We start from the raw sequence: 25,690 nt of genomic DNA, 5'->3' as shown, positions 1-25,690 counted from the left end.
AAGTCAGTGGACTTCACTAGCTCAGAGTTGAGCCTACTGAGAGTGTAATCCACCTGACTTAGCTCAGTGTAGTGAAGTGTAGTGATGTTACCCGTGAACCCCCTGCTTCGAAGCGTGTATCGAAGACATGAACCAATTTGGAGTGAAGCTTTGTATCGGAGCTTGATTCGTTTTGTGAGAATCACGTGATCAGTGACGTCCGAAGCTTCGTTTCACACACACCCACGTGACTGCTTTGAAATTTAATTCAAAGCATTAAAGTTGCGCGACACGGGGGGCGCCGTTGTGGGTTGTTGAAGAAGGAGAGCCAACAGACTCAATAGTGCTGCTGACACGAAAGCTTATAGCCCGGGCTTTTAGCTCAATTATCAGCACGCTCGACTCCCGTTCTAAGGTGCGTCTGTTTCGCGGGTTCGAGTCCAGGCGTGTGCAGGACTGAATCGCACAGTTACAACACAACCCAGATTACAATTGGTCTAGGCTACGTACTCAATATAATCACAGATATGTGTGTGCAATGTGCATGCCCATTCTTTATTCATCTCCCTTCTAAATTGATGTATTTGTTTATGAATACAAGAAATGTTCACAGCCAAAATAGCCTACTACCTTTATTGTTTTTGTAGAGAAGGCAATTACATTTTGTATTTATGCAGGGTACAAAATAGGCTCAGTTAGGCCTATTTATGACATTATTTATTGATCCATTAATTCATGCTCAACATTTATTCATCTTCGACTCAAAGACATTCATGGCTAATGTCTGAAACACTTCGTGACACAATGCTATTCTTAAAGTACAAGTTCGGTATTTTACACTTAAAGCCCTGTTTTCAGATAGTTTATGATTAAATAGAACGTTTAAGATTGAAATTTGGACACATGCTGCTGTCCTGAGAATTTTTGGTTTCTGTGGTAGCGCCCCCCCCTTCTCCACAACGCTGCATAGGTGCACTGGAACAATCCTTCTTAAAACGCATTAAACTTTTGTTTACAAAGACGTGAAACTCACCGAGTGGTCAGGGGTGTTCGCTGATATGCTCACACAAAAATCGTAAGATAATGCACCTTACACCGTCTTGCCAATTACAAGCAAACCACTGGCATTTCATTGAATACACAGAAGAAGCAGAAGATCGCTGTCTTAGAGTATTTTGCAACAGACAGCTAAAAATGAGGCGATTTTGTACAGTTCCGAATTGCGGGAAAATTCATAGCAAAAAAAGTTGTCACAGACTTCCTTTCAACGATCCAGAAAGGCTAAAGTTGTGGCTGGAATTTCTGGGGTTGGATGTGAGCACACCTGTTGAGAATCTGCAGAAAGCTGATCACCGTGTCTGCCTCTGCGGTCTGCATTTTACTGAACTTTGCTGGAGGTCGAAAGAAATCGCCCAAAAATCTCTTTCGCCTGAGAAATACAGCGGTTCCCACATTACCTCCTGGGATAGGGTGACCAGACGTCCCCGGTTTCCGGGGACAGTCCCCGATTTCGGACCTTTCCAGCTGGAGTTGTCCCCGGAAAAGTCCCCGGTTTTCACTGTGACTGACAGACCCGAAATTGGAATAAAAGAAAGAAAGAAAACACTGACCAAACGCACAGTTGCGCACCCTTCACGCACAGGCTCAAGCCAGTCGAAGCAAGCACTCAGCTCAGACCTCAGAGATGTTCTAGAATGCCCATATTTCTGGTAGGCTATTTCGATTGGTGGAATAGCAGCGCGGTAGAATCTTTGAAATGAAACCACTTGTTGTGCGGGGGACTTATTAAACTATTCATCACGAATGTGCCAGCTGCTCAAGTCCAGGTTAAACTAAAATTGCGGAATACTCGTCACACACATAGCATACATATCATACACCGATATCACATGAACGACCAGAATCTAAGCTTTCCAATGATATTAGCGCCAAGTTGCTGTGATAAATGGTTCGACAATGAAGTTATGTAACAACTCTAGCATCGGTAGGCCTACAACAAGCGGTTCCTTAGTCCGGTTTTGAAATTGCAACACATTTCTACATGGTCTCCAACTTTGGGCCAAAATTATAATGTAGGCCTATTCTCATGTATACATTCTCATGCAACAGGCCCCAGAAACAGCCTATTCTGAAAGGGACTAAAAAGTGGCATGAATGGAGCTGTGGATAATGTGTAATCTGAGAGGAATTTTGCGGCTTCAGGGACATGTTTTGTGCAACCAGACCTATTTTGACTTGTTGAAAAAGAAGTATGCAGGTTTTAAGAATTACAGTTAGGTGAATTCTTCTTACAGAAAAGGTAATTTTGCATGTCAGTCAGGTTAGTGAACCTGCTCACCTTTGCTCCAATTCCAGTTTCTATTCGCCTGATGTATTTTAGGCTAAGCTGTTCTTCTTGTCTGGTGCCAGAATATTTTTAATTATTCACATAACAACTCAGAATGACTGTATAAGAGAGACCCCTGAAAACTTGGCCCAAAGCTGATGATACACCACCAAGGCAATACAAAACGTTTTAACCAGTTATGCATGGCCATATTCCTGAGTATTGTTGTTTGGGTAAATTGAGTCTGATAAGGATTTTTTTTAGAGAATGCACCTCCAAGATGGTCAGCCAGACACAAAAGACAACAAAGACAAGGAGAAGAGGCCAGACAAGGAGCCAAAAATACAGGAAACAATCTTTAATCTATTTTGCCAGAGACTGTCTGATGATGTCAACTCCATTAAAGGACTGTTATTGGTGCCTACACCTGTCACTTAAGTAAGTAGTAAGTAGTCCCTTAAGGTAGAGCTCTTTAAATTCTTTCGCTCTGTTAAGTTAGAATATTTCTATCCTAAGGGGAGAACCAACTTACCTTTGACAGCTGAGAATGCTCCTACAGAATACAGAACGCCTGCACAGTTATCTCTGTCTAAGGACTCTAACACCACTGTAAAACCAGCCGATAAAGGGAGTGGGATAATGCTGATGGACAGTATGTATGATGATGAAATCAATAGACAGTTATTTGACTGCAAGTTCTACACAAAGTTCTCATGTGATCCAACACACCCCTTTAAAGGAAAAATGGACCAGTTTCTAAAACAAGCCTGGTCCTCTGATCATGTGAGTCAGTCTGAATATAAATATTTCAAACCAGTGATTTACAGTTTACCTAAAGTAAAGTACATAAAGCTTCAGAAGGGTTTCCAAAATGTTGTCCTATCATAGCTTGTATGTATTGGTTAACTTATAGAACCTTTATCCCATTTTGTTGACTGCCATATAAGACCATTAGTGGAAAAGCTCCCATCATACCTTAGAGATACTGGTGATTTTATATCTCAACTTTCTGAAGTGACATGCATTAGTGATAGGATTGATTCTGGCCACGATGGATGAGTCTTTATACATCCCACACTCATCTGGTCTGTGTGCTCTTAAATTCTTTCTTGACACTAGGTCAGAATTATACTGACAAAGAACTAGGCTTATTTCCTTCATGGCAACAATTTTTGGTAACACTTTACTTGAAGGTATCTACATAAGAGTGACATGACACTGTCATGAACACATGACACTGTCATGACACATGAACCCTAACCCTAACCTCTAACCCTAAACCTAACTTGTAATGACAAAAACCGAATGACACTTAATGACAAAAGCGTTATGTCATAAACGTTTATGACTTGTTTATAATTGTTTATGACACATTCATGAAAGTGTCATATCACTCTTATGTAGATACCTTCAAGTAAAGTGTAAGCCAATTTCTTCCTCCAGACACGTGGTACTGCAATGTGTGAAAGGTTTGCCCCCGACTATACAAAATTGTTTATGGATTGGTTTGAATATCAATATGTATACAATATCAATCCTTTTTCACCATCCATTGTGTTCTAGAAAAGGTATATTGATTATGTATTTTTAATTTGGAAAGGTTCTACCTGTGTTGAATATGACTGTCACCAAGTGAATTTCTTTGATACAAGGGTAATTTTTAATAGACATCTATACCACACTTTTCACTAGGCCCACTGATAGAAACAGTCTCGTACATTTCTCTAACTATCATCCAACTCCCCTTAAAGAATGTTTGCCATTCTAGTCAGTTCCTTAGGATTCAACACATCTGTACAAGGGATGATGATTTCCAAGTGGAGACACAGAAGCTCTTTGAGACAGTTTTTAACGAGAGTGTATCCACGAGAAGTTTTAGATGAAGCTTTCACTAAGGTGCATGGAAAGAACAGAAAGGACTTTAGCTTTCCAAAGCTAAATTTAAGAGGCACACATCCTTCTCCTGTGTATTTAATACCAGCTGTTCACCACTTGGAAGAGCTATATGTAACTTTGTAAATAACACCTGCACAGAACCTATTTAAATGGTGGCTCAACATGCACTACTCTTTGCAATGAGGGAAGACAGGGATTGACTGAAACATTTGCACTGCACTTTGCCCTGGATATCTTTAAAAAATATATAAAAATCTTTAAAGACTTTGTTTAACTTTTTGGCCCTCTGTGTGAGAGTCGAGTCCTTACTGACTGTTGTGATAATTGTTTTGTTCTGTTCTGCCATGCCTTCATCAACATCAGTAAGCAAATTATCATGATCATCCTATCAGAACACAAGGAACTGCTTGTGTGGTTACCCAGCAACAACACTCGGAAAGTTGCCCCATGCATCATTACCTTAAGATTACACGCTAGCCTGGAAAAATCCAAAATCATTCACAAAGTGAAAAGAGTCTGGTGATTCATGATTGGGATTCCTTTCCAACTGTTGCAGTGCGACGGGCACTAACTTTAAAATCATTGGTCCAGCCTAACCAATCCCATTGATCAGACATTCTTAACTTTACTTCATATTTCGCCTAAACTTTACAAACTGAGAATAAACAGAATCAACAGTCAAGAAACAATGTATGTGGGTCTAACTTTGCTGTAAATAAATGTCTGCATTTTTCCAACTGCATTTTTTTGATGTTTGCAGGTGTTGCTACTTCTGTTTATCACAATAAGTTCCGGTTTTCTCTTCCCCTCTCGTCCCTGTATGACCTGACATTTTTCTTGTCTGAGGGAAGCGATAGTGAATTATCATGTCCCAGACTAGTATCTCACTGAAAGGAGATCTAGGATGGGAGGGGCCAGGCTACGCTAGTATGGCGGATGCCATGTCAAAAAAATAATAAATAACAGGATACACAATCTATTTAATTCAGTACAGTTTTATTCTTCACTCTCAAGTGCTGGGGAATCCATATAAAACAATCAGAATATACATATAAGATAAAAAGAATTCCAGCACAAAACGTACTTTACCATTAAACATGGTGCAAGAGAAGTTACATACACAGGATTGGTCATGGTTCAGCCACACGTGTAGAGAAAGCACATGATCCTGACAATGACTGGAATATAAGTGAGCAAAAATGTTTGTGTGTGTATGTGTGTGTTTGTGTGTGTGTGCCTGTGTGTGTGTGTGTGTGTGTGTGTTTGTATTTTCTCTCTTTGTGCGGCCTGTAATTAAGCATATTTGATATTTGGAGTGTGAGTTTGAACTGAGTGTGCCTGTAAGCTTGTCTGTGTGTCTCTCTCTGTGTGTCTCTCTCTCTCTCTCTCTGTGTGTGTGTGTGTGTGTGTACAAGCTGAACAGAAGGGAGCATGTGTTGTGAAACACTGCCACCTGCTGATCAGGGGGTTTTGATGTCGGTGCTGCGGCGTTTTAGCTTCTCGGGGTTGTTGGAAGCCATCTGAGAGAAATCTCTGAAGATATCTAGACAAGTCTCATCACCTGAAAGGGGACACAAAAGTAGGGTTAGCCATGCAGTAAGGTACGCATAGATAAACACATGCATTGTAATAAACAGCGGAGAGAGAGAGAGAGAGAGAGAGAGAGAGAGAGAGAGAGAGAGAGAGAGAGAGAGAGAGAGAGAGAGAGAGAGAGAGAGAGAGAGAGAATAATACACATAACATCATTAAATCATGCACTATGCCCATGCAATTTAGTAAAATAATCTTCAGTCTACTAGCCCACTCAGGGGCCTACCTCTCTGTTTGTTACAGGTGTTGTGTCTGTAGAAACACTGGGTCGAAATATTGACCTTGGTGGACTGAATGGTACTGCCCTAGGGTAATTCATGATGACAGGTTTGGCATAGCCTTTGTTTATGTACAGTATCTCTCCATATGGCATGCCATTCTACAAAAAAAAAAAAAAAACTCACATCCACACAGACACAAAACTTTGCATGCAAGTGTGATTCACCCAAGCACCCTACGCCAGTTGCCAAATAATTAGTTTGTTAATTCATCTAATGAGCCAAAATAAAATCACAATTAGTTGCGCAAGAATCCCATTTAACTGGGGCAAAGCAGGCAGCTATGCAGAGCACAAGCCCTTTTCAAAACCTATAGAATCCAGCACACTGCACCAAAACCTCCCATTCTTTCTCGGTTTCCAATGTTTTCTTTCAATATATTTTGATGAATCCATTTTCCATAGGAGGGAAATTAAGTTGGGACATTATGGACAAGGGGACATGAGGACAAGCCTGCAGCACACACACACGAAAAGATAAGAAGGTAGATTCTGGAAGAGGATACACAAACACTCACACAAACAAACATACAAACACACACACACACACAAATAATTGTAATGACTAATTATAGTTTGGGAGATGCTAGACTAAGTGGAGAGGGGTACATAGTGTTGATTGAGGTTTTGAAACAGGCACCTGTGTGCACGGCATGCTATGAGGCTGAGAGAGTGGACTATTACCTGTGGCAGGCGGGCGGGCGGGCAGGGTGCAGACGACACACACAACTGTGCAAGCAGCAGAGACTGACCGCCTCCATGGACACATCAGCACACACACACACACACACACACACACACACACACACACACACACGCACACACACAGACACAAACACACACACACACACACATATCAGCACACACACACACACACGTACGCGCACACACAGACACAAACACACACACACACACACACACACACACGCACACACACAGACACAAACACACACACACACACACATATCAGCACACACACACACACACGTACGCGCACACACAGACACAAACACACACACACACACACACACACACACACACACACACACACAGTCACAAACACACGCGCACGCACGCATATAAATATCCACACACAGAGCCATACAGATTGCAGACAGTCAAATAAAGGCACAAATTAAAAAAGCTCAACAACAAACATGTGCAACATAGACCTTTAAGAGTTAGCCACACTGGGGTGCTTTCAAAAGACAACGACTGAAATAACACACTTTACAAGCACAGCATCATGTGGAAGGCAACCAGTCCCATATGAAAAACAGTTTCCACTGAATGAATATTAGCAGAACACCAAGATAGTCAGTCTACTGGCAGAGAACAGCCACATTGCACCAGGTTGGTGGCCCGCTGTCCTAATTCAACACCAACACCTTTTCATTGAGCCCTAAATGGACATATACTAAAAAATATGCATTTTCATGTTAAATGTCCAAAACACCAAAACACTGGGATTCCAATGTCAGTGGCAAAAATATTAGTATCCTTGCATATCAATGAGGCCTTTTTAATCAGATAGTCTATTAAAAGTCTAATTAAAAGTAAAAAAGTCCTACAATGTATCTGTTTTAACCGTTCACTCAATTAGCTGATTCTAATTAGCACAACTCTTTAGCCAGGTAGATGAGTTAATTAATAAAATAACCTGTTTTGTGTGAACAGGTATAACCAATACATGGTAGGACTTTCTGAAGCTGGGTTATTAGAGGTAGCATAGGTTACATACATGATTACTGTATAAAGAACATGCACTCTTAAAACGAATGTGTAGGAATAAACACAAACTGCGTTGTCCCCAAACTGCGTTGTGGACACAGAGATGTGTTGTGTCGCAAGACGCAAGTTGTGTCATTTTCAACATATACTGTGTAACGAATAACAAAAGCAATGTGTTGGAAACAAGACAAACTGTGTTGTCCCTATCTGGACACAAAGATGTATTAAAAACAACGATAGTTGTGTTGTTTTCAACACATTCGTTTTAAGAGTGTGGTTAACATGGATCAGTCAAACCCATTCATTGCACAAGGGTAGGCTACTTATGTCCAGAGTGTTACTAACAGCAGTCTTAGCCACTTGAAATACACCTTAGTAACATGGAGGGATAATGAGGGCGTGTTGGTTGAGATTTCACAGATCAGCACAATGCCATTTATCTGTGAGCTGCTACCACAGTCATGGACAGCATAAACTACAGTCATGGACAGCATAAACTACAGTCTAAGGTACCGTATGCTGGCCCTGCAACTGCTCACTGCTTCAGATGAAAGTCATCAACTTCCACAATGAAATGCCACTTAATGTAGAGGATGAACAGAGGTTGGCCAAAGGGCCCTGATCTAAAATGTTTTGTCGGCGTAATCATTAAGTGTCTTCATAGTGCTGTTGAACTCCACCCGACACCACTGGGACCTTGGAGTTCTCCTCAATCAACAGGTCAACCCAGCAGCAGGTCCCTGAGGCCTTCGGTGACGGACATAAAAGCCTCTTGTTCAGGGTCTGCCTCCCCACACTGGCTACAGACCCAGTGTACAGACCCAGGCCATGTCACACTTGTTTTCTGGATAGCCGACTCGCTTTTTTAACACATTTATACAAAGTTGTTGTTGTCCCGCAAAACAGGGACATTGTATGCAATTGCCTAATAAATGGCAAAACAGTGGATGTAATGGGCTTAACGGAACAGGAACTAAAGGCCTATCTGTAAAAGCCTAAATGCCCAGCGAGATGATTGGTCGAAAGGCAGACTAGTAACTGAAAGGCACCAGTGAGAATTCAGATGACTGATCAATTCTGATTACTGACTGCTGAATGTGGTTTCAGCACTCTGCATAGCTTAGACATACTGAGCATTCAATAAAGACAAATTTAAAACTACAGTAATGTGTCATGTGATAAGTCACTCAAACTTGAATCTGTTTGAGGTACTATCCTGTACTGTGTAACATAAAGGGCCTAGTACTTAATATAATAAAACATATTCAAGGGAAATGTACATTTTTAAAATATACAAAAATCTATAAAAACTGTACAAACCCTTCACAGCAGTACGTAAAACATGCCATATCTTAGGCACTCTGGCAGTAATGGGGATGTCTACATTCAACTCATCTGACATTGTTAGTGTTACATGAATATCTCCTAAAGCTGAATGGTTAACGTGCAGCAGACATCCCCTCTGACAGAATCTAACATACACACACATATCCACACACACACACACACACACGCACACACAAACATACACACACGCAAATCTCCAAAGTCAGGAGATTAGAGGACTTAGTGCCTTGGCCACAGAAAGTGCCCATGACTTGGTCAGCTTCATTATTGCGTCCAATGTCCCTACTGTACATTCCCAGATCCAGCTCTATCCATTCTGAACTCCGTGGGCCCATTCACTGAGCTGGTTCCTCAGAGCCTGCAAGTTCTTTTTTGTCTGGCCAATCACAGAGCCCGCTCCACCCCCTTCACCCTCACAGCCCAGCCCCTCGGATTGACCTGATTGGCCAAACGCGCCATCCATCTCCCGCATTTCTTTGTTCATCTTGGCGATCCGCAGCCTGTTGAAAGAACAAATCAAAACGACCCACTTTAGGAGTTCACCAATCAGAGGGCGGATGAATACAGATATTTCATTGAAATTAGAGAGTAGATGGCATTTAGAATGCAGCATATCACACTCACAGGGTCACGATGTCAGCATTGGCACTCTCTACAGCGATACTGATCGGGTCTTTGCCGCTCTTGTCTCTGGCGTTGTAGTCTGCTCCTCGCTTTAGGAAGAGACACACCAACCTATGGGACAGAGCAGTGTGTGAACAAGTTTCTGTGCGTGTTTTATATCTGCTTGCTTTGGTGTGTCTAAATCAATCTGGGTGACCAGCGCGTTTTGGGAAACTGCAAGTTGGCCTCATGAGTGTCTGCCCCCCTGTACGATACAATTTGATGTCCAGAGTCTGACATGGGCCTACTTGGTATTTCAGAAATTATTTGTTTTCCTGTAAGTGATTTCTCTGTCTGTTCTAGTGTTCATGTATATATTTGTGTCTGTGTCTGTGTTTGTGTGTGTTTGTGTGTGTGTGTGTGTGTGTGTGTGTTTCATACCCTGTGTGGCCCAGTATAGTAGCATGGTGGAGAGGTCCTCTTCCATTAACATCAACCTGGCTGACATTGGCCCCATTCTGAAGCAGAAACTCACATGCTGCCAAAGAATTCTGGGGGAAAAAACAAACAACCAGACAAACAAATGACCCCATCTGCTCCCATGTATAACATACGCAAACAGTGCGGTCACTTACATAACCCCTTTTCTCTCTTTTGCTTCAACTTGACTTCTCTAAGACTGCATACACAGCATGCATACTACTCCCTTGAGCACACTTGATCTGTAGCTTGGCCTAATTCAGGGCTAGTACACACTTCAGCGAGCCAGGACACTCTGCTTAGGAGGCCAAATGCACCCAGTGGGATGAAGGGGAGAGGCTTAGAGGTTTTTCGGAGAAGGCAGTATCTCTTTTACCTTGCTCTTCATCATTATAAAAGAACATTCTTTATATCTTTATATCTTTATATCTTTATATCTTTATATTCTTCGTATTTTTCTCCACATCTCTGTTGATGTCCTATTTTCTTTATATTTTCACCTTGGATGCTCTCTCTCCTTTTAGTTCAAGGAATTAACTTTTTTTGGTCTGGTCTTGCCAAACTGTTTTTAAATGTCCAGTATTGCTGGAGAAGATCCTGTCTGTTGCTCAGTGATGTTTGTAACACAGACTGTTGCTAAGTATGCTGATTATGAAGTGGCTATGCAATACTACGCACACATCTTAGAGAAGCTGTGGCTTCACGTGGATTAGTGATGGGATTGATGACATCATCACTGACCCACTACCAGTGCATATGCTGTTACTCGCATAATGCTTTGCCATATTGACATAGATTATTTTTGGGACATTTTTGGTCTATGCCATCATTAGTGATGCAAAGTGCTTCTGACATCAGGGTTCGACTTCTTTAAAATGAACATCGGAACAGGCAGGCTCAACTCAAAGTCCCTATTTGAGACTTTTACAGTGATTTTACTAGTTTAAAAAAACCCTTAAAACCCTTTTGCTGACTTTGGTCATGTTTATTCGAAGGTTTCTGTAAGGCGCGTGTCTCTCACCGCTGTCGCTGCCTGGATAAGCGGCGTGCTGCTCTCCTCGGCCACGTTGATCCAGTTGACGTCGGCGCCATGGGCCAGCGCGTCGGCCATGACGGGGAAGTGTTGCATGGCGGCTGATTTGTAGAGCAGAGCACCGGGATGCAGGCCACTCAGGTCCTCCTCCTCCCCATCCTCATAGTCTGCTCGAACACAGACACACACATGCACAGACACGCACATCACACACACACATCACACACGCACACAAAACACACCGAAGTCCTTTTAGGCAAGTCCCTCCACTCGGCGGCCATTTGACAACGCATTTTGGGCACTCGTCGGCATCCATTTCGGCAGAAATGCGCGTGCGCAAGGCTTCACGACACCAATCTTGCTCCAGCGGCGAGATCACAACACATGATTGGCACGATGTCTTCACAACACACCATATGATTGGCTCAATGTATTCACATGTCGACGTTTTGCCGAGAAAAGGGTGGGATATGTGTAGACAACGGCCATATTGGCGTGACAAACTAGCCCCATGCATTTCTATGGAGTATTTTTTGAGTGCTGTGTCTCCACATTAGAAAGTCTCTGAACACACTGATGAATGTGTCCACACTCCACACAACATAAACACACATATGCATATAAAATGTGGGTACACAAGCATACACAGGCACACACCAATATAGGGAACAGAAACACCCACACATGCCAAAAATATGAACACACAGACACACCCACACACACCCACCCAGTGTGTGGGTGGATGAGTGTGTGTGTGTGTGTGTGTGTGTGTGTGTCAACTTGTAAATGCATGTGTGTGTGTGTGTGTGTGTGTGTGTGTGTGTGTGTGTGTGTGTGTGTGTGTGTGTGTGTCTGTCTTACCCTTGTAAGAGGGGCTATTGTTCTTGAGGTCACTTGGGCTTATCCCTAAAGGAGAGAGGCACATGACATTCCTCTGGTTAGATTACGGCTCGATCCTAATGCCTTAACACAACAGCATTTACACACTCATGCACACCACTCCAGCCCTCAAGTCCAGCTGAATGTGAACAGCCATTGTGTGTTTGTGGACTGATACAATTATATAATAAATTGGTATAAAGCCTGATTGTTGGAGAGAGAGATAGAGTGGGATTGTATCCCTTTCCCACTTTCTCTCTCTTTCCCTCCCTCGTTTTCTTTCTGTCTCTCTCTCTCTTAAAGTGTGCGCATGTGTACTGTAAATGTTTGTGAGAGAAAACCTGTGTGAGTGTGTGTCTGAAAAAGAGAGAGAGAGAGAGAGAGAGAGAGAGAAAGAAAGAGAGAGATTGAGTCGGCATGTGTGTGTGAGAGAATTAATTACTTTTTTTTGTGTGTGAAAGGCCCTATCTTTAAATGTGTGTGTGTGTGTGTGTGTGTTTACCTGTCAGGCGGGGCAGGGTGGCACGGTTGGGTTTGGGTTTGAGGGCGGGGCGGGTTCCTCCTTGTCGCTCCTGCACCGTGCTGCGGTTCCGTCGGGCACTGGAGCGCCTCAGAGGAGTCACACGGCCCGTCTCCGGAAGCTTCTGGATGAACTTTTTCTCCACATACTTGGAGCGGATCCACGACTCCTTATCCTGCCTGAGATGGACAGGGCACTTTGGTGACCACTTCAAAGCATTTAGAATCTTACTAACCTGCATATGATATAAATGATATCATTTATTTTTGTTGTATACTTATATCTCCATTATAAGTGCAGGATTTCCAAGTATAAATAGGAAAAGTCCTTGCAAACATCTCTATTAAAACTATTTTTTAATAGATTAATAAATTAATTTAATAGATTTATAAATTATCATGATGAAGCTAATGCTGACAATCAGAAATTCTTTAGTAACTGTAATGACTTGACTTCATTTCTTAAATAACACTCAATGCAGAGCAACATAAAACATCCTGTGACAAATAAACAATTAAAAGGTGTTATGTGCATAAACTGAGCAAACAAACAGCAACATGATGATATGGAGACCCAGAGCATTACACTCAGTCTGATATGACCTACCAGGAGGCCACAAACAAACAGCAAAAAGTACCTGCGCACATCACCTCAGCTATGGAAGCCGTGTAGAGGAAGTGAGGGGGAAGTGCAGAAATAGACCCGAGATGGTGAAATAGAAAGAAAGAAAGAAAAGAAAAGAAAGAAAGAGAGAGAAGGAGAAATGCAAGGGTTAGAAACGGACGTAAGACATGTGCGTCTGAGGCTGACTCAGGCGTGAGATGGTGCAGATGATAGCTCTGTGGAGAGGAGATTAGTGGGCCGACAGGAGACCGATGACGCGCCTCGTATCAACACATCGACAGACAGCGGCCATTTTCCAAATGATCGGTTTTGCAGCCTGTTGATTTCTGGTCTGTCATTTGGTTTGTTGACTTGTGGTGTTGCGCAGTTGTACACTGAACTCAGTTCTCTCAGCAATGCCACTGCCAATACCATGGAACGAAAGTGCTTCTCTATTTTGTAATCATAACATAGGCCTACTGAATACTCTACATCCAGTGATATTTTCAGAAGTAGGAGGATCGCTATACCCCTTCATTTGATTTGATTATGGCAGGGCAAACCTGCTCACCTAACCATACCATAATCCCCATAATATAAGGCTTTACTGTTTACATTGGGTCTCTCATTCATCAACACTGATCATGATGATGCCATGTTCCCTTAAGAACAGCAGGTGGAGACAAAGAGCAATAGCTGTGATGCCACCCACAGTTAGTGCTTTAACATACAAGGCCTGCACATCATACTAAAGCTAGTGGGAGATAGCAAAACAAATCTCTCTAGTCCTACACATCCACTCCTCACCCACAACTCAAAGCTTCCCCTAACCAATTACGTGCAGTCTGTGTTTTGACTGACACCGTGGCAGGCCAATCCCTGACAGCCCAATCCCCGAGTTTCGAAAAGGCTGAGGTTTTCTGAGAAACCTCAGGAGGGAATATCTTTGTAATGCTGCGTTGGTTGGTTGTTCAACGGGCCTTACAGAGGAGGGAATGTCTTTGTAATGCTGCGTTGGTTGTTCAATAGGCCTTACAGAGACCTTTTGGGGCCAAGTGTCCACATAAGGATATGCTTTGGAACGCACTGCAAACAAGCAAACAAAAACCTACACGCTGTAACTTTCAACGTAGTGTGCACAGTTTTACTTGGGTCAGCTCAGCCATTATATCCTTCCTCAACTGGACAAACATGTCCTCCTCAAAGGTACCTTACCACTAACATGCGTCACACAAAAACACTATAATATCACTAAAAGACATTAATCACTTGTTTTAGCGTGCATGATGTTGTGCTACAACACAATTTGTTAATTGAGATGCTTCTAAAAGAAAGCTGGATGTAAAAGGTTTGAGATAGAGATGACATTTTTAAATATACATCTGATTCACTGGCCTACAGCAGACCACGCTGAGGTGCTTCCAGGTGCTTCCACCGTGAGCTATGAATAGCTTACAGGTGCAGTCGGACCAGAGACACCCGCACGCGGAGCAAATAGCATAAGACAGACTTCATATCAGCAAAACTCCCTTTTTTCTCTGTCAGTGCGCTGGAAAGCTCCTGGATCAGGTCCTGGATCAGTGTTTTTTGGGAGAGAGAGAGAGAGAGAGAGAGAGAGAGAGAGAGAGAGAGAGAGAGAGAGAGAGAGAGAGAGAGAGAGAGAGAGAGAGAGGGAGTAGTACAGTATGCTGTGTTTGGAAAATAGGCTCCCACTGGATTTTCATGTGAAAATTGATTTTTTTGCATATTTCGCTAATATAGAGTCTAAGGAACAAGGTTTTTTTTGTCTTCAAATTTTCACAATCCATCTTTAGTGTTTTTATCTGTATGTTTTAAAATAAGCGATTATATCTAGTCCAAAAAGTGATTTTCAATTTTTTGACAATTAATTCCACTTTTTGCACACAAAAACTAATGTAGAAAGGTTGTTGGTTCTAAAACAATATCCATCATTTTCAAACTTTCAGTGTCTGAAAAAAAAGTGTAAAAACACCTCCTCCCTTGTTGCCTAGGTCAAAAACGATTTCTTAATCTTTGCTTTTCTTAATCTTTGCTTTTCTTGATGCTTTCCTTGACCTGCCATGTCATTCTTTAGTCTACCTTAAGAGAAATCTGTCTGGAAATAACCTATAATAGTACAGGCAACACAGCACACCACTAGGTGTCAAAATAAGTTACAAACAAACAAACAAACAAACAAACAAACAAACAGACAAACCACGGATGGCCCTCTCACAGCCTGAACTAATACAAAAACAAAACAAATAACTCAAGGGAAAACATTGGAGAGACACAACACATTGCTCTCTTTAAAAGCAACGGGTTATCCACAGCCAATAGGCCGGGCGTGCCAGAGAAGCAATGGGGTAACAGCAACAACGCACCTCGACTTTCGAACCTTTCCACATACACCCCTGGCTTTAAAGTTCACCGTCCCGGTAGCATACCTATCTACTGCCAAGACCTGAAGGGGATGGGGAGAATATTTACTTCTGCTACACTGGCAGAGTACTCATGTGAAACAGACTGTGGGAGGTGGAAGGGGTTTGAATGCTGTCCGGCAGTATTACAGTAGGAGTGGAACATCGGAGGGATAAAACCGGATCAGGGTCCAGACCCAACTCTTCCAGGGGGCGCACGATTGGAAAATCTTCAGCTGCTGCTATGCTTGGGGCCAGCTCTGGTTCTTCCAAAGTGTCTGTGCTAAATGGTGCCGCTGCCGGGTGACTGGCGCTATTTGTGGGGGGTTGGACATCTGGTACGCCCTCCAATGAGCCTGGGACAGTTGGTCAAGGCTCAAGTTAACACCATCTTGGCCCTGGGAGGGCCAGTGCTAGTCCAGATGTGAGCTATGGCTACCCTCAGCTGGTCTCCAACTTCAGGGTTACCTGGGGGTATGGCCTTCAAATGAGCCTGAGACAGCTGATCATGGCTAGAGTTGACACCATCTTGGTCACTGTGATGCTAAGCACTAGTCCTGGTGTGGACTATGGCTACCCTCAACGGGTCTCCAACTGCAGGGTTACCTAGGCCTGGCTCCCTCCCAATAGCCCGATGAGGCTGTGGAGCAGCCAGTGCTGGTGGGCTGGATGAATCTTGACTGGTGGGAACAGGTTTAAGCTCGGAGCGATGCATGGTCTTAAGGGGGCCTCTTCCCCATACGGCCTGATCTTATAGTGTGTGCCAATTCCTGGCCAGACACTCCACAATTTCATACTTGGTGGATGCCCATGTATCCTGGATTTTGTGGCGACCGTGAAAATGGTTCTTGCAAAAGAGTGCCAGGTGGTAATATGGGTATGGTGTCAGGACCACCATGCCTATGATATGCCACAGCCTCTTCTAGGCGTCTCCTAGCACTAGCAAAGACAGAAGTCAGGTACTCTTGATGTTGCACCACCCAATCAGTCGGCGGACTGTCCCCGTGTCCCCGTAACTGTGACACCTCATGTCACATCTAGGGCCAGTAGCACCACTGTCATATCAGATCTGTGGTCCTGTCCACCCCCTGATGGCCATGGTTGTTGTGTAGGCTAGTGAGCACTTCGATTCACAACACCTTGGGCAGTAAAAGCTGCAGCACTGGATCCCTGGAAGGAGGAGCCTGGATCGCTCGGTACAAGGTCCCATCCACTTCATGTATCCGGGACCACTGCTTTATCAGCTGCTGGACTTCCCTTGGTTCACCCCTCCTGTCTTTACGGGTAGGTGGTCGTCCCTGTCGCCAAAACCACAGAAATCTGGAAATACAGGAATCAGTCCCTTGCAGGACTTTCAGGTCTCTTTTGGTTCGACCAGGGATAGTGTCCACCATACAAGATTCTGCCACCCAAGAATCTTTTCGTGATTGCCCACTTGACTGCAAGGAGATCGAGTTTCATAGCACTATAATTTGACATGTTCCTCTCACTTGCCCGCAAGCCCCGACTAGCAAAGGCTATTGGTCGCCGTAACCCATCCTTCTCTTGTGACAGAACTGCCCCCAATCCTGTATGGCTTGCATCCATCTCTAAGATAAAGGGACGACTGAATTCGGCATAACCGAGGACTGGTGCTTGAACAAGCGTTCTTTTAAGGCTCTGAATCCAGAAAAAGTTCTGAAGGCAAACCTGAACCTGACTACATCCCATGTTAACTATCCAATATTCAGATGTCTGTAATTGAAATGTATGCAAATTAGTGCATAATTAATGAGATATTGTTATATTACATCCATAAACATATATTTTCAGAAAACTTGTAACCTTTTCACCCGTTCTATGTTGCACATGCTAATTAACAGGTTTAAAACTAAAAAATCAGCTAAGTAAATATGATATTCAGAATCAGCACCCAAAAATTAGGCAAAATACCCTCTTTACCAGCATTTTCTCACATTTGACCCCCAAGTGATAGTAGTCCCAGTCTTAATTATGCATTATATTAATGATGATGTCATCTAAGTGTGAAAATGGATCGTGAAAATTTGAAGACAAAAAAAAAAAATCTTGTTCCTTAGACTCTATACTAGCAAAAATGCAAGAAATTCCAGCGGGATTACACAAGACACCGTACTAGAGAGAGAGAGAGAGATAGAGAGAGAGAGAAAGCAGACATTGAAAGAAAGGGAGACAAAGTGAATAGTAAAGCTGCACTAGTCTGACAGTTCCTGGATCAGCTGTTTTAGAGAGCAGTGGTGAAATCGAGAGAGAGGGAAACAGAGAGAGAGAGAGAGAGAGAGAGAGAGAGAGAGAGAGAGAGAGAAAGAAAGAAGAGACAGAAACAGAGAGAGAGTTAAGGACAGAGAGAGAAAGGAGCATACAGTATTACATGTACAGAGGAACAGAGAGAGAGAGAGAGAAAGCGAGAGAGGAAGGGAGAGAAAAAGAGAGGGAGAGAAAAGTAGAGTTAAGGACATAGAGAGTTAAGGACACAGAGAGAAAGGAGCATTACACGTACAGTGGAACAGAGAGAAAGAGGGAGCGGATTTAAAGAACCATGCATTATCCACATGGCCTCCGACGGGAGAGAGGGAGTGGAGGCTGTAAAAGGCTCTTACCGAGGGCTCGATGGGTGAGGCTTCTTTATGGTGATCTCATCAATGCGCGCCTCATAAATTCGGTTGATGGCACTGTTACCCAACTCACACATCAGCTGAGAGATAAAGAGAGCAGGACGGAGGGAGGGATGGAGAAAGAGAAAGAGAGGAGAGCGAGAGAGAAAGAAAGAAAGAAAGAAAGAAAGAAAGAAAGAAAGAAAGAAAGAAAGAAAGAGAGAATGATGGATAATTACTTATGTGTTGCAGACACATGACATGACTGTTGATGTTGAAAGAGCCAGACATGATCTCTCACTCGTGCACACACCACCCCGCCCATGAGATAAATCTAAGGTGCGTGTTTACACATTCCCATCCCACATAGTGTGTGTGTTTGTGTGTGTGTCATATCCATAGTGGCACGGTGGAGAAGATACAAATAAAAACATTCAAGTGTGTGTGTGTGTGTGTGTGTGTGTGTGTGTGTGTGTGTGTTAGAAAAACATAGAGTGAGCAAGTGAAAGAGAGAGAGCGAAAGAGAGATATCTTACCCTTATGAGCTCAGGCTCCCATGAGTCCAGTGTAAGTGAACGTACTTTTGAGAAGTGAACTCCTAGACTCCTGGTATAAGCACACAGACAGACACACAGAAACAGAAGTAAACAGGGATGTACGGTTTATAGCAGGTATCAAGATATAAAAACAAATGAATGGCCTACTCTGTGATGTAATGATTGTTTGCGCGTTGCGTTATAGAATGCATGGTTAAGTGTGCACTTGGATTGGTAAAGATGATGAGGCAACCTTCTAATTAAAGGCTTCTGTATGTGTGGAAAGGTATGTGCAGTGCATATGAGACGGCATGAATGCGTTTGTGCTTGATAAGACCATTACCCATCCCCCCCCCCCTTTACAAACACACTACCATAATTACCGGTACTACTTTTAATTTATTCTTTAAAGTTGAGCTGGCTCGAGCACAAGAATTTCATTACTTATAATTCCTTTTATGAGTACATGACAATAAACTACTTGAACTTGAACTTGATAAAGGGATGTGTAATGGAGTGTGCCTTAGAGACAGTATGTGTGTTAAGCTGATTAACAACATATTGAGCAATGTCCCTGAGTATTGTTGTCGGAGTTCCCAATTGATACTAGGCAACTATCTCCAATCATCAGTAGGCAAATTATCATGACATGGAATCGGTTATGTGGTTACCCAGCAATACTGCTCCGAACACTGTCCCATGTATCATTACTCTAGTCTAAGAGATGTATATATGTGTATATGTGTATATGTGTGTGTGTGTGTGGTGTGTGTGTGGTGTGTGTGTACCTGTGTATGCCTGACCAGGTGATGCAAAGTGTGACACCAAGGTTGATGAAGGCCCTTGTGTGTTTGTGTGTGTGCATGCGCACGTGTTTGTGTGTGTGTGTGTGTGTGTGTGTGTTGTGTTTGTGTGTGTGTGTACACACCTGTTGTGTGTGTGTGTGTGTGTGTGTGTGTGTGTGTGCGTGTGTGTGTGCGTGCGCGTGTGTGTGTGTGTGTGTGTGTGTGTGTGTGTGTGTGTGTGTGTGTGTGTGTGTGTGTGTGTGTGTGTGTGTGTGTGTGCGTGTACCTGTGTATGCCAGAGCAGACGATGCAGAGTGTGATGCCCAGGTTGATGGATGCCCAATCAGGACCCGGCTCTCCGCAGTCGCAGCAGTGTCCGTTACCCGGAATGGCCTGCACCTCCTCCAGCGCCTTGCAACTCGAACTCTCTGACTCCTGCCCTACCCCACTGCCCGCTGACACGGAGCTGCAACGATCCCTCTGAACACACACACATATGCAACGTTTAGGTTAACTGTGAAGTGACAACCTTTGCTATTGAAACTTAGGGTGACCACAACACACACACACACGCATACCTACACACACACACAAGCATGCACACACACATAAGCATGTGCACAAACACAAGCATGCGCACACGCACACACACACACACACACACACACACACACACACACACAAGCATGCACGCTCACACACACACACTCTCATGCACACTCGTGCACACACACACACACACACACACACACACACACACACACACACACACACATGTAAACACCCACACATTAAGGAATTCAAATTTACTGAGAGGATACATTAAGGGATAGAACTTCTCCCATGAATTGTCACACATACACAGAGAATTAATGTGTGTGTCTGTGTGTGTGTGTGTGTATGAGAATTATGTGTGTGAAAGAGTGTGAGAGAGGGATGCTCACTGGGCTCAGGGTGTCCTCTCGACGGTCCTGGAAGGCTGAGGCAATGCTGTTCTGCACAGCAGTGATCCAGCCCTGCTGCTGTTTCTCAGAGTCTGCCTGCAGTAGACAGGTCCTACACACACACACACACACAAAGTTAAGGTGAACTGTGCAGTGACAACCTTTGCTATTGAAACTTAGGGTGACCACAACCTATTTAGCTTCTTAACTGCCAACTTCCTAGCTGCCAATGCCCAAACAAGGTCTTTAAGCAAGTGTACATGTGATCATGATTGCATATGTGAACATACCCACAAACTCACACTTGCATTCTGCTTACAAGCATTTCTGTTCATAACCACCTATACTTGGTCCTGTCGTTGATTCCATTGCACACCAGTTAGACAATAAAGACACAGCAGACCACAGACCTTTTCAAATATACTGTACATAAAGATAGATTTGACCAAAGTCTGTGTACGTTTGGTTGATATGATGTAGCAGAGGAGTCCACCTCCCCATGTCTGCACAGTTTGACTGACAGCTTCATGGCCATCACCACAGTATTACTCTCAACTTTTGGATAAAATCCAGGCTTTTGGAAAAGCTCTGTTACAGTAATTTCCTGTGCATTAGCCACATTGTGAATAAACTGCAAGACAGTGTTTTATGCAAGTAAAAAAACAAACAAACATAAATACCATTTTAACTGCCCCCGTGTATTAAACCTCATAGCTGAAGAAATTTGGCAAAATCAATGTATAAACTGCGACTAATAGTTGGGAAATTCTGGTATGCTGCATTTATATGTTAAATGGTAAATGGACTGCGTTTATATAGCGCTTTAATCGACTCCTCTGAGCACCCAAAACATTTACAACGTCATGCCTCATGCTGCTTTCGAGATGTCTCGTAAATCCGCCGCCCGAGTTGGAAAGTGTAAATTACCCAGCTTTCTTGCGGCATTTTGGGCAGACACGCCCACTTTACCTCGGAGTACTTGAGGGTACCCCGAGGTGGACGAACGACCTTAAAACAAACATGGCTGCGCCCATAGTTGAGATGAGATGACATGTATTTTTTTTTGCATATGTACTGTGTTGGTCATGTTAAAGTTGATGTAATGCTCTTACACACTAGATTACATTGCTGCTTCAATCCGTTCACCAATTCATGCATTGCATGGTCTTGCTGTGCCTGCAATACAATGTAACAATTTGTTTTCCAGCCGTTTAGCTAGAGGCTACATGTAGCACAAAACAATAACAATGACTAGCCTCCTGCTAATGCCCCTCGTGGCTCGAGAGAAAGGCGTTCCTAAAGCCACTCATTGGTACATGTTGTACGGGTGAGTGTACAATGATTTACAAGACTACAGGAAAGCAGCATCAGATTCGCCCATTCACACACGCTGATGGCGGAGGCTGCCATGCAAGGCGTCCACCTGCTCATTGGGAGCACTGGGGTTAAGTGTCTTGCTCAAGGACACTTCCACAGGGTCAGGAAGAGTTGGGCTCAAACCGGCAACCTTCCAGTTGCTGGACGACTCCTCTACCTCCCGAGCCACTGCCGCCCACATGAACCAAATTGCTGCTATTGACACATTCGCAACAGTACTAGCGGTTCATGTGTCAGATGGGTGAAAGAATGTGGGACAAATGGTCACTATGTACAATAGTCAAACACACACACACACACACACACACAGACACAGACACACACACACAGACACAGACACAGACACAGACACACACTCGATTGTTGCCCTTGAGTTTGGACTCACTTTGAGGGAGAGACAACTTCAAAGCAGAACCTCCTCTCCTGATCCACACCTAACTTCACTGTGCACAACCGCAAGTCCTCCACTACGATTGTGGGCTGCTCCTAAGAGGAAAAAAGAATATTCTACGTTCACATTGCGGTACGAGTAATATGTGTGTATAAGTATATTTTCCTTCAACGTTACATTCTATATTTCTGTAAGTATTATGAAAGAGAGAGAGAGAAGGAGATGAACTAGAGACAAGACAGAAGTATAGATCATCGACAGGGTTGAATAACCAAACCTGACTGTCAGTTGTAGTAAAATCAACCAGCCATAGAGAGAGGATGAACCAGTCAATGTGTGTGTACATATTTTATGATCTGTCTAAATCTAAAAGCATTGCATTTGCGTTAACAAGCTCACCTTGAACTTCTTTTGGTACACCAGCTGATTCTTCTGTATTGAGAACCAGCGCCTAGAGACAGAGAGAAAGAGAGAGATGAAAAGAGAGAGAGAGAGATGAAAAGAGAGAGAGAGAGAGAGAGAGAGAGAGAGACAGAGAGAGAGAGAGAGATTAATAATGCAACCCTATCTAGTCATTGTGATTCCACTCAGCATCTCTATGCCCAGCAGATCTCATCAGACGTCAGTAATACATGCAGCAGATACAGGAAGATCAAAACAGCCACAGAAAACACCCAATGACTGCTAGATTAACAGAGACTAATAAATCAATTAATTAATTAGTCGATTAGGTTGACACATATGGCAAATGGTTCATAGATAAGATTGACTCTTTTGTTTGTTTGCTGACCGATAGATCATTGGTTGATTGACTGACTTGATTGACTCCTTCCAATCCACTGTGTCTGATCTTACCTGCTCCATGTCTTGAAGGCGTTGCTGGCTCTCTTGTAGAGGTAGCCCTCCATGACGATCCCCGTGGCGGCGTCTGCACAGTAGTCCATGATCGAGTCGTCATGAGACATGTCCTAATGATGTCAGCACACAGGGAAATCCCGATGATGGGTTACCGTGGAAACCAGGAACAGAGGAGGACAAAATTAAATCTATGACAAATCGCCATCATCAGTCACTGACGTGGGATATGAACAGACCCAACTAATCATCATCCACAGGTCTACTAGGACTTTAGTGGCTATCAATTTTAATGGACATATATTGAGCACTGGGGCTGGTCTACAGTCTACAGTTTTAGAAACTTATTTTGAGGTGCAGCTCTCTCTCTCTCTCTCTCTCTCTCTCTCTCTCTCTCTATTCACCTTCTTCTTTATGGCTGCGTGCTTCTGCTCCATGTCCCTCTTCTCCCGTGCTGCATTAAGGACCAGCTGGGTTTGCTAGATAAACAGAAAGAAAGAAACAAAAGAAAGAAGGGAAAAAAAAGGAAGAAAGATAAATAAGGACATGTGAGATTAATGCCAGGCAGGGTAACACAGAGATGAATAGATATAATTGCATATAAAAGACAGATTGATAGATAGACAGATACAAAAGCACAAAAAGAAAACAGCGAGAGAGAATTGATGGGAGCTGGTAAAACGTGGTGCATTAAAAAGGTCACTCTGACATCTACTCAGCGCTTTAGTGATAAACTCAGACCACTGATGACAAATGGACAGGCTGAAACAGAAGCCAGGAAGAAAGCAAGAGAATAAAAAGGAAAATGGAAACAGGGATTTGGCACAAATCCTTGTTGGGGTCAGTGGACATAACTAGGAGGCTTCCGTAAGAGAAACAGGAAGCAGGAAGTGTTGGAACTCTTCCCATTTCCTGTGCTGAATCCAGGTCAGTGCAGAGATTCAAATTCTCTTTCTCTCTGCCACTTTCATTCATCACTCTCTCTTTCTCCTTCTCTCACTCTCTCTCAACTGCTCAGCCTCCAGCGACATAAAACAGTGCTCAAAATGTTCAACTTGCTTTGACTCACATTTGCTATTTTATCTTGTGCCATTTCCTGCAGTGACAGGAAGTGTGTTGCGCTTGTGGCCAGCAGAAGGTGAGTGTGCTTCCGCTCGCTCAACTGCATTCAAACATCTCGCCAAAAATGCTTAGTAACCTCAACAAAAAAAAAAGCTTTTTGCATGGATCTTTCCCTACAGAAAATATCTGAATGTCTTTTTAACCTTGATGTTTGCCAAATAAAGGCAGCTCTTGGGTGTTTGCCAAATAACGTTCAATTATATTTATGACTTCCCTATGTTTTTTCTGTGAAGATTGGACACCAGAGAGCTGTAGTCAAATACATTTTTTATTGCAGAAAGTTTCTAACGGAGGGAAATGACCTGGATGACCTGGAAGTGGCAGCTTTGAGGCTTCGATGTTTCTTGTCCTAGCATCAGAAGTGGTGAGGCTCATGATATTACATAATAGTTTCCATCAAGGTCAAAGAAAAGAGTTTAATAGAGTATCTCCTCCCCAGAACACAATACTACCAACAGAAATGAATCAACCAATCAGATACATCAAAAGACTTTGAGATAATATCAATCAACTGATAACTCTTGACAAATCAGTTAAAAATGACTAAATGCTATTAAACTATTTAAAGTTGACAATACAGCACAATTCCTCGCTCAATTTTCAATTCCACACATTTATTAATGGCTCCACTGGAATGACTTAAGCAGTGAAGAACTCAGCAGATGTTGGCATGAAGCATCTAGAATCCTGCTCTGTGTAAGTACATGATAATTCCCAAAATACACATCGAACCTACAAGTATAATTCTGTCACTTTTTCCCCTCCGTGCTGCCTAAATAATGAACTGCACAAAGGACTACCCATTTGTTCTATACATTTCACTGGTAACTTCCCAACCCAATGCAGAAGCAAATACAAAAAACTGACACTGTAGGCCAAATTGCTCTTGCTTACAAAATTAGTCCTCTTTTCTAAGCACCACTACACTATATGCAGGTAACTCGCTCCAACAATTTCAATCAATGTTAACATTTTCTAGCCTTCTGTATACCTTGCTAGTTCAGGCACAGTTCACGTTGTGAAGGTTGATTTCTGGAAGAGTGTGTATTCAGTGCTATTTATTATTGCCTGAGGACATCAGGTGCCTGTTGTAGGAATGGCGATAGCCATCAAGCTAACATTCCCTATGGTTTACATTAATGGGTGTTGCATTGTAACAGACCAGACACAATGGAGACCTACTTGGTCTGTGTTGATTTTAGATGCCCTTCGCTTTGACTAGGGGAATATCTTGCCTTCCCCCAATTATATTTGCCAGCTCTAATCATGGTTCAGATGCCAACTCAAACAAACAAACGCACGCGCGCACACACACACACTTGTTATGGCAGTTGGTGTGTGTCATGTGAAACATTTCCTGTTATTGCCCTGTTGGCAGCTTCCT

General features: G+C 43.1%; 1 protein-coding gene and 1 long non-coding RNA gene across 3 annotated transcripts in view; one reads left to right on the top strand and one right to left on the bottom strand.

Moving 5' to 3' along the window:
- Positions 1-213: 213 nt before the first annotated feature.
- LOC121690085 lies at positions 214-6,613 on the top strand. The gene is made up of 3 exons (XR_006024988.1): positions 214-226; positions 2,983-2,985; positions 6,529-6,613. It is a non-coding gene; the product is annotated as an uncharacterized LOC121690085 (long non-coding RNA).
- The window catches only part of acap1 (ArfGAP with coiled-coil, ankyrin repeat and PH domains 1), a 33,442-nt gene continuing 12,932 nt past the window's right edge, over positions 5,181-25,690 (bottom strand). The window contains exons 9-24 of one of the 2 annotated variants that reach the window (XR_006024986.1): positions 23,589-23,663; positions 23,185-23,297; positions 22,729-22,780; positions 22,324-22,424; positions 20,562-20,673; positions 19,904-20,097; positions 18,833-18,902; positions 18,303-18,397; positions 12,644-12,840; positions 12,124-12,168; positions 11,251-11,429; positions 10,191-10,300; positions 9,771-9,881; positions 9,585-9,646; positions 5,596-5,762; positions 5,181-5,492 (exon numbers count right to left, since the gene is read on the bottom strand). Coding sequence is in view for 1 of the 2 variants with exons in the window: in XM_042070428.1 (XP_041926362.1) it covers positions 5,662-5,762; positions 9,585-9,646; positions 9,771-9,881; positions 10,191-10,300; positions 11,251-11,429; positions 12,124-12,168; positions 12,644-12,840; positions 18,303-18,397; positions 18,833-18,902; positions 19,904-20,097; positions 20,562-20,673; positions 22,324-22,424; positions 22,729-22,780; positions 23,185-23,297; positions 23,589-23,663 (1,617 nt within the window). In the remaining variant the exon portion in view is untranslated. Of the gene's footprint in view, positions 5,763-9,584; positions 9,647-9,770; positions 9,882-10,190; positions 10,301-11,250; positions 11,430-12,123; positions 12,169-12,643; positions 12,841-18,302; positions 18,398-18,832; positions 18,903-19,903; positions 20,098-20,561; positions 20,674-22,323; positions 22,425-22,728; positions 22,781-23,184; positions 23,298-23,588; positions 23,664-25,690 lie in introns of both variants that reach the window. The other variant, XM_042070428.1, reaches the window with a different exon arrangement.

Source organism: Alosa sapidissima, chromosome 18, assembly GCF_018492685.1.
Source record: "Alosa sapidissima isolate fAloSap1 chromosome 18, fAloSap1.pri, whole genome shotgun sequence".
Lineage (NCBI taxonomy): Eukaryota > Metazoa > Chordata > Actinopteri > Clupeiformes > Clupeidae > Alosa > Alosa sapidissima.
This window is presented reverse-complemented; position numbering and strand designations above follow the sequence as displayed.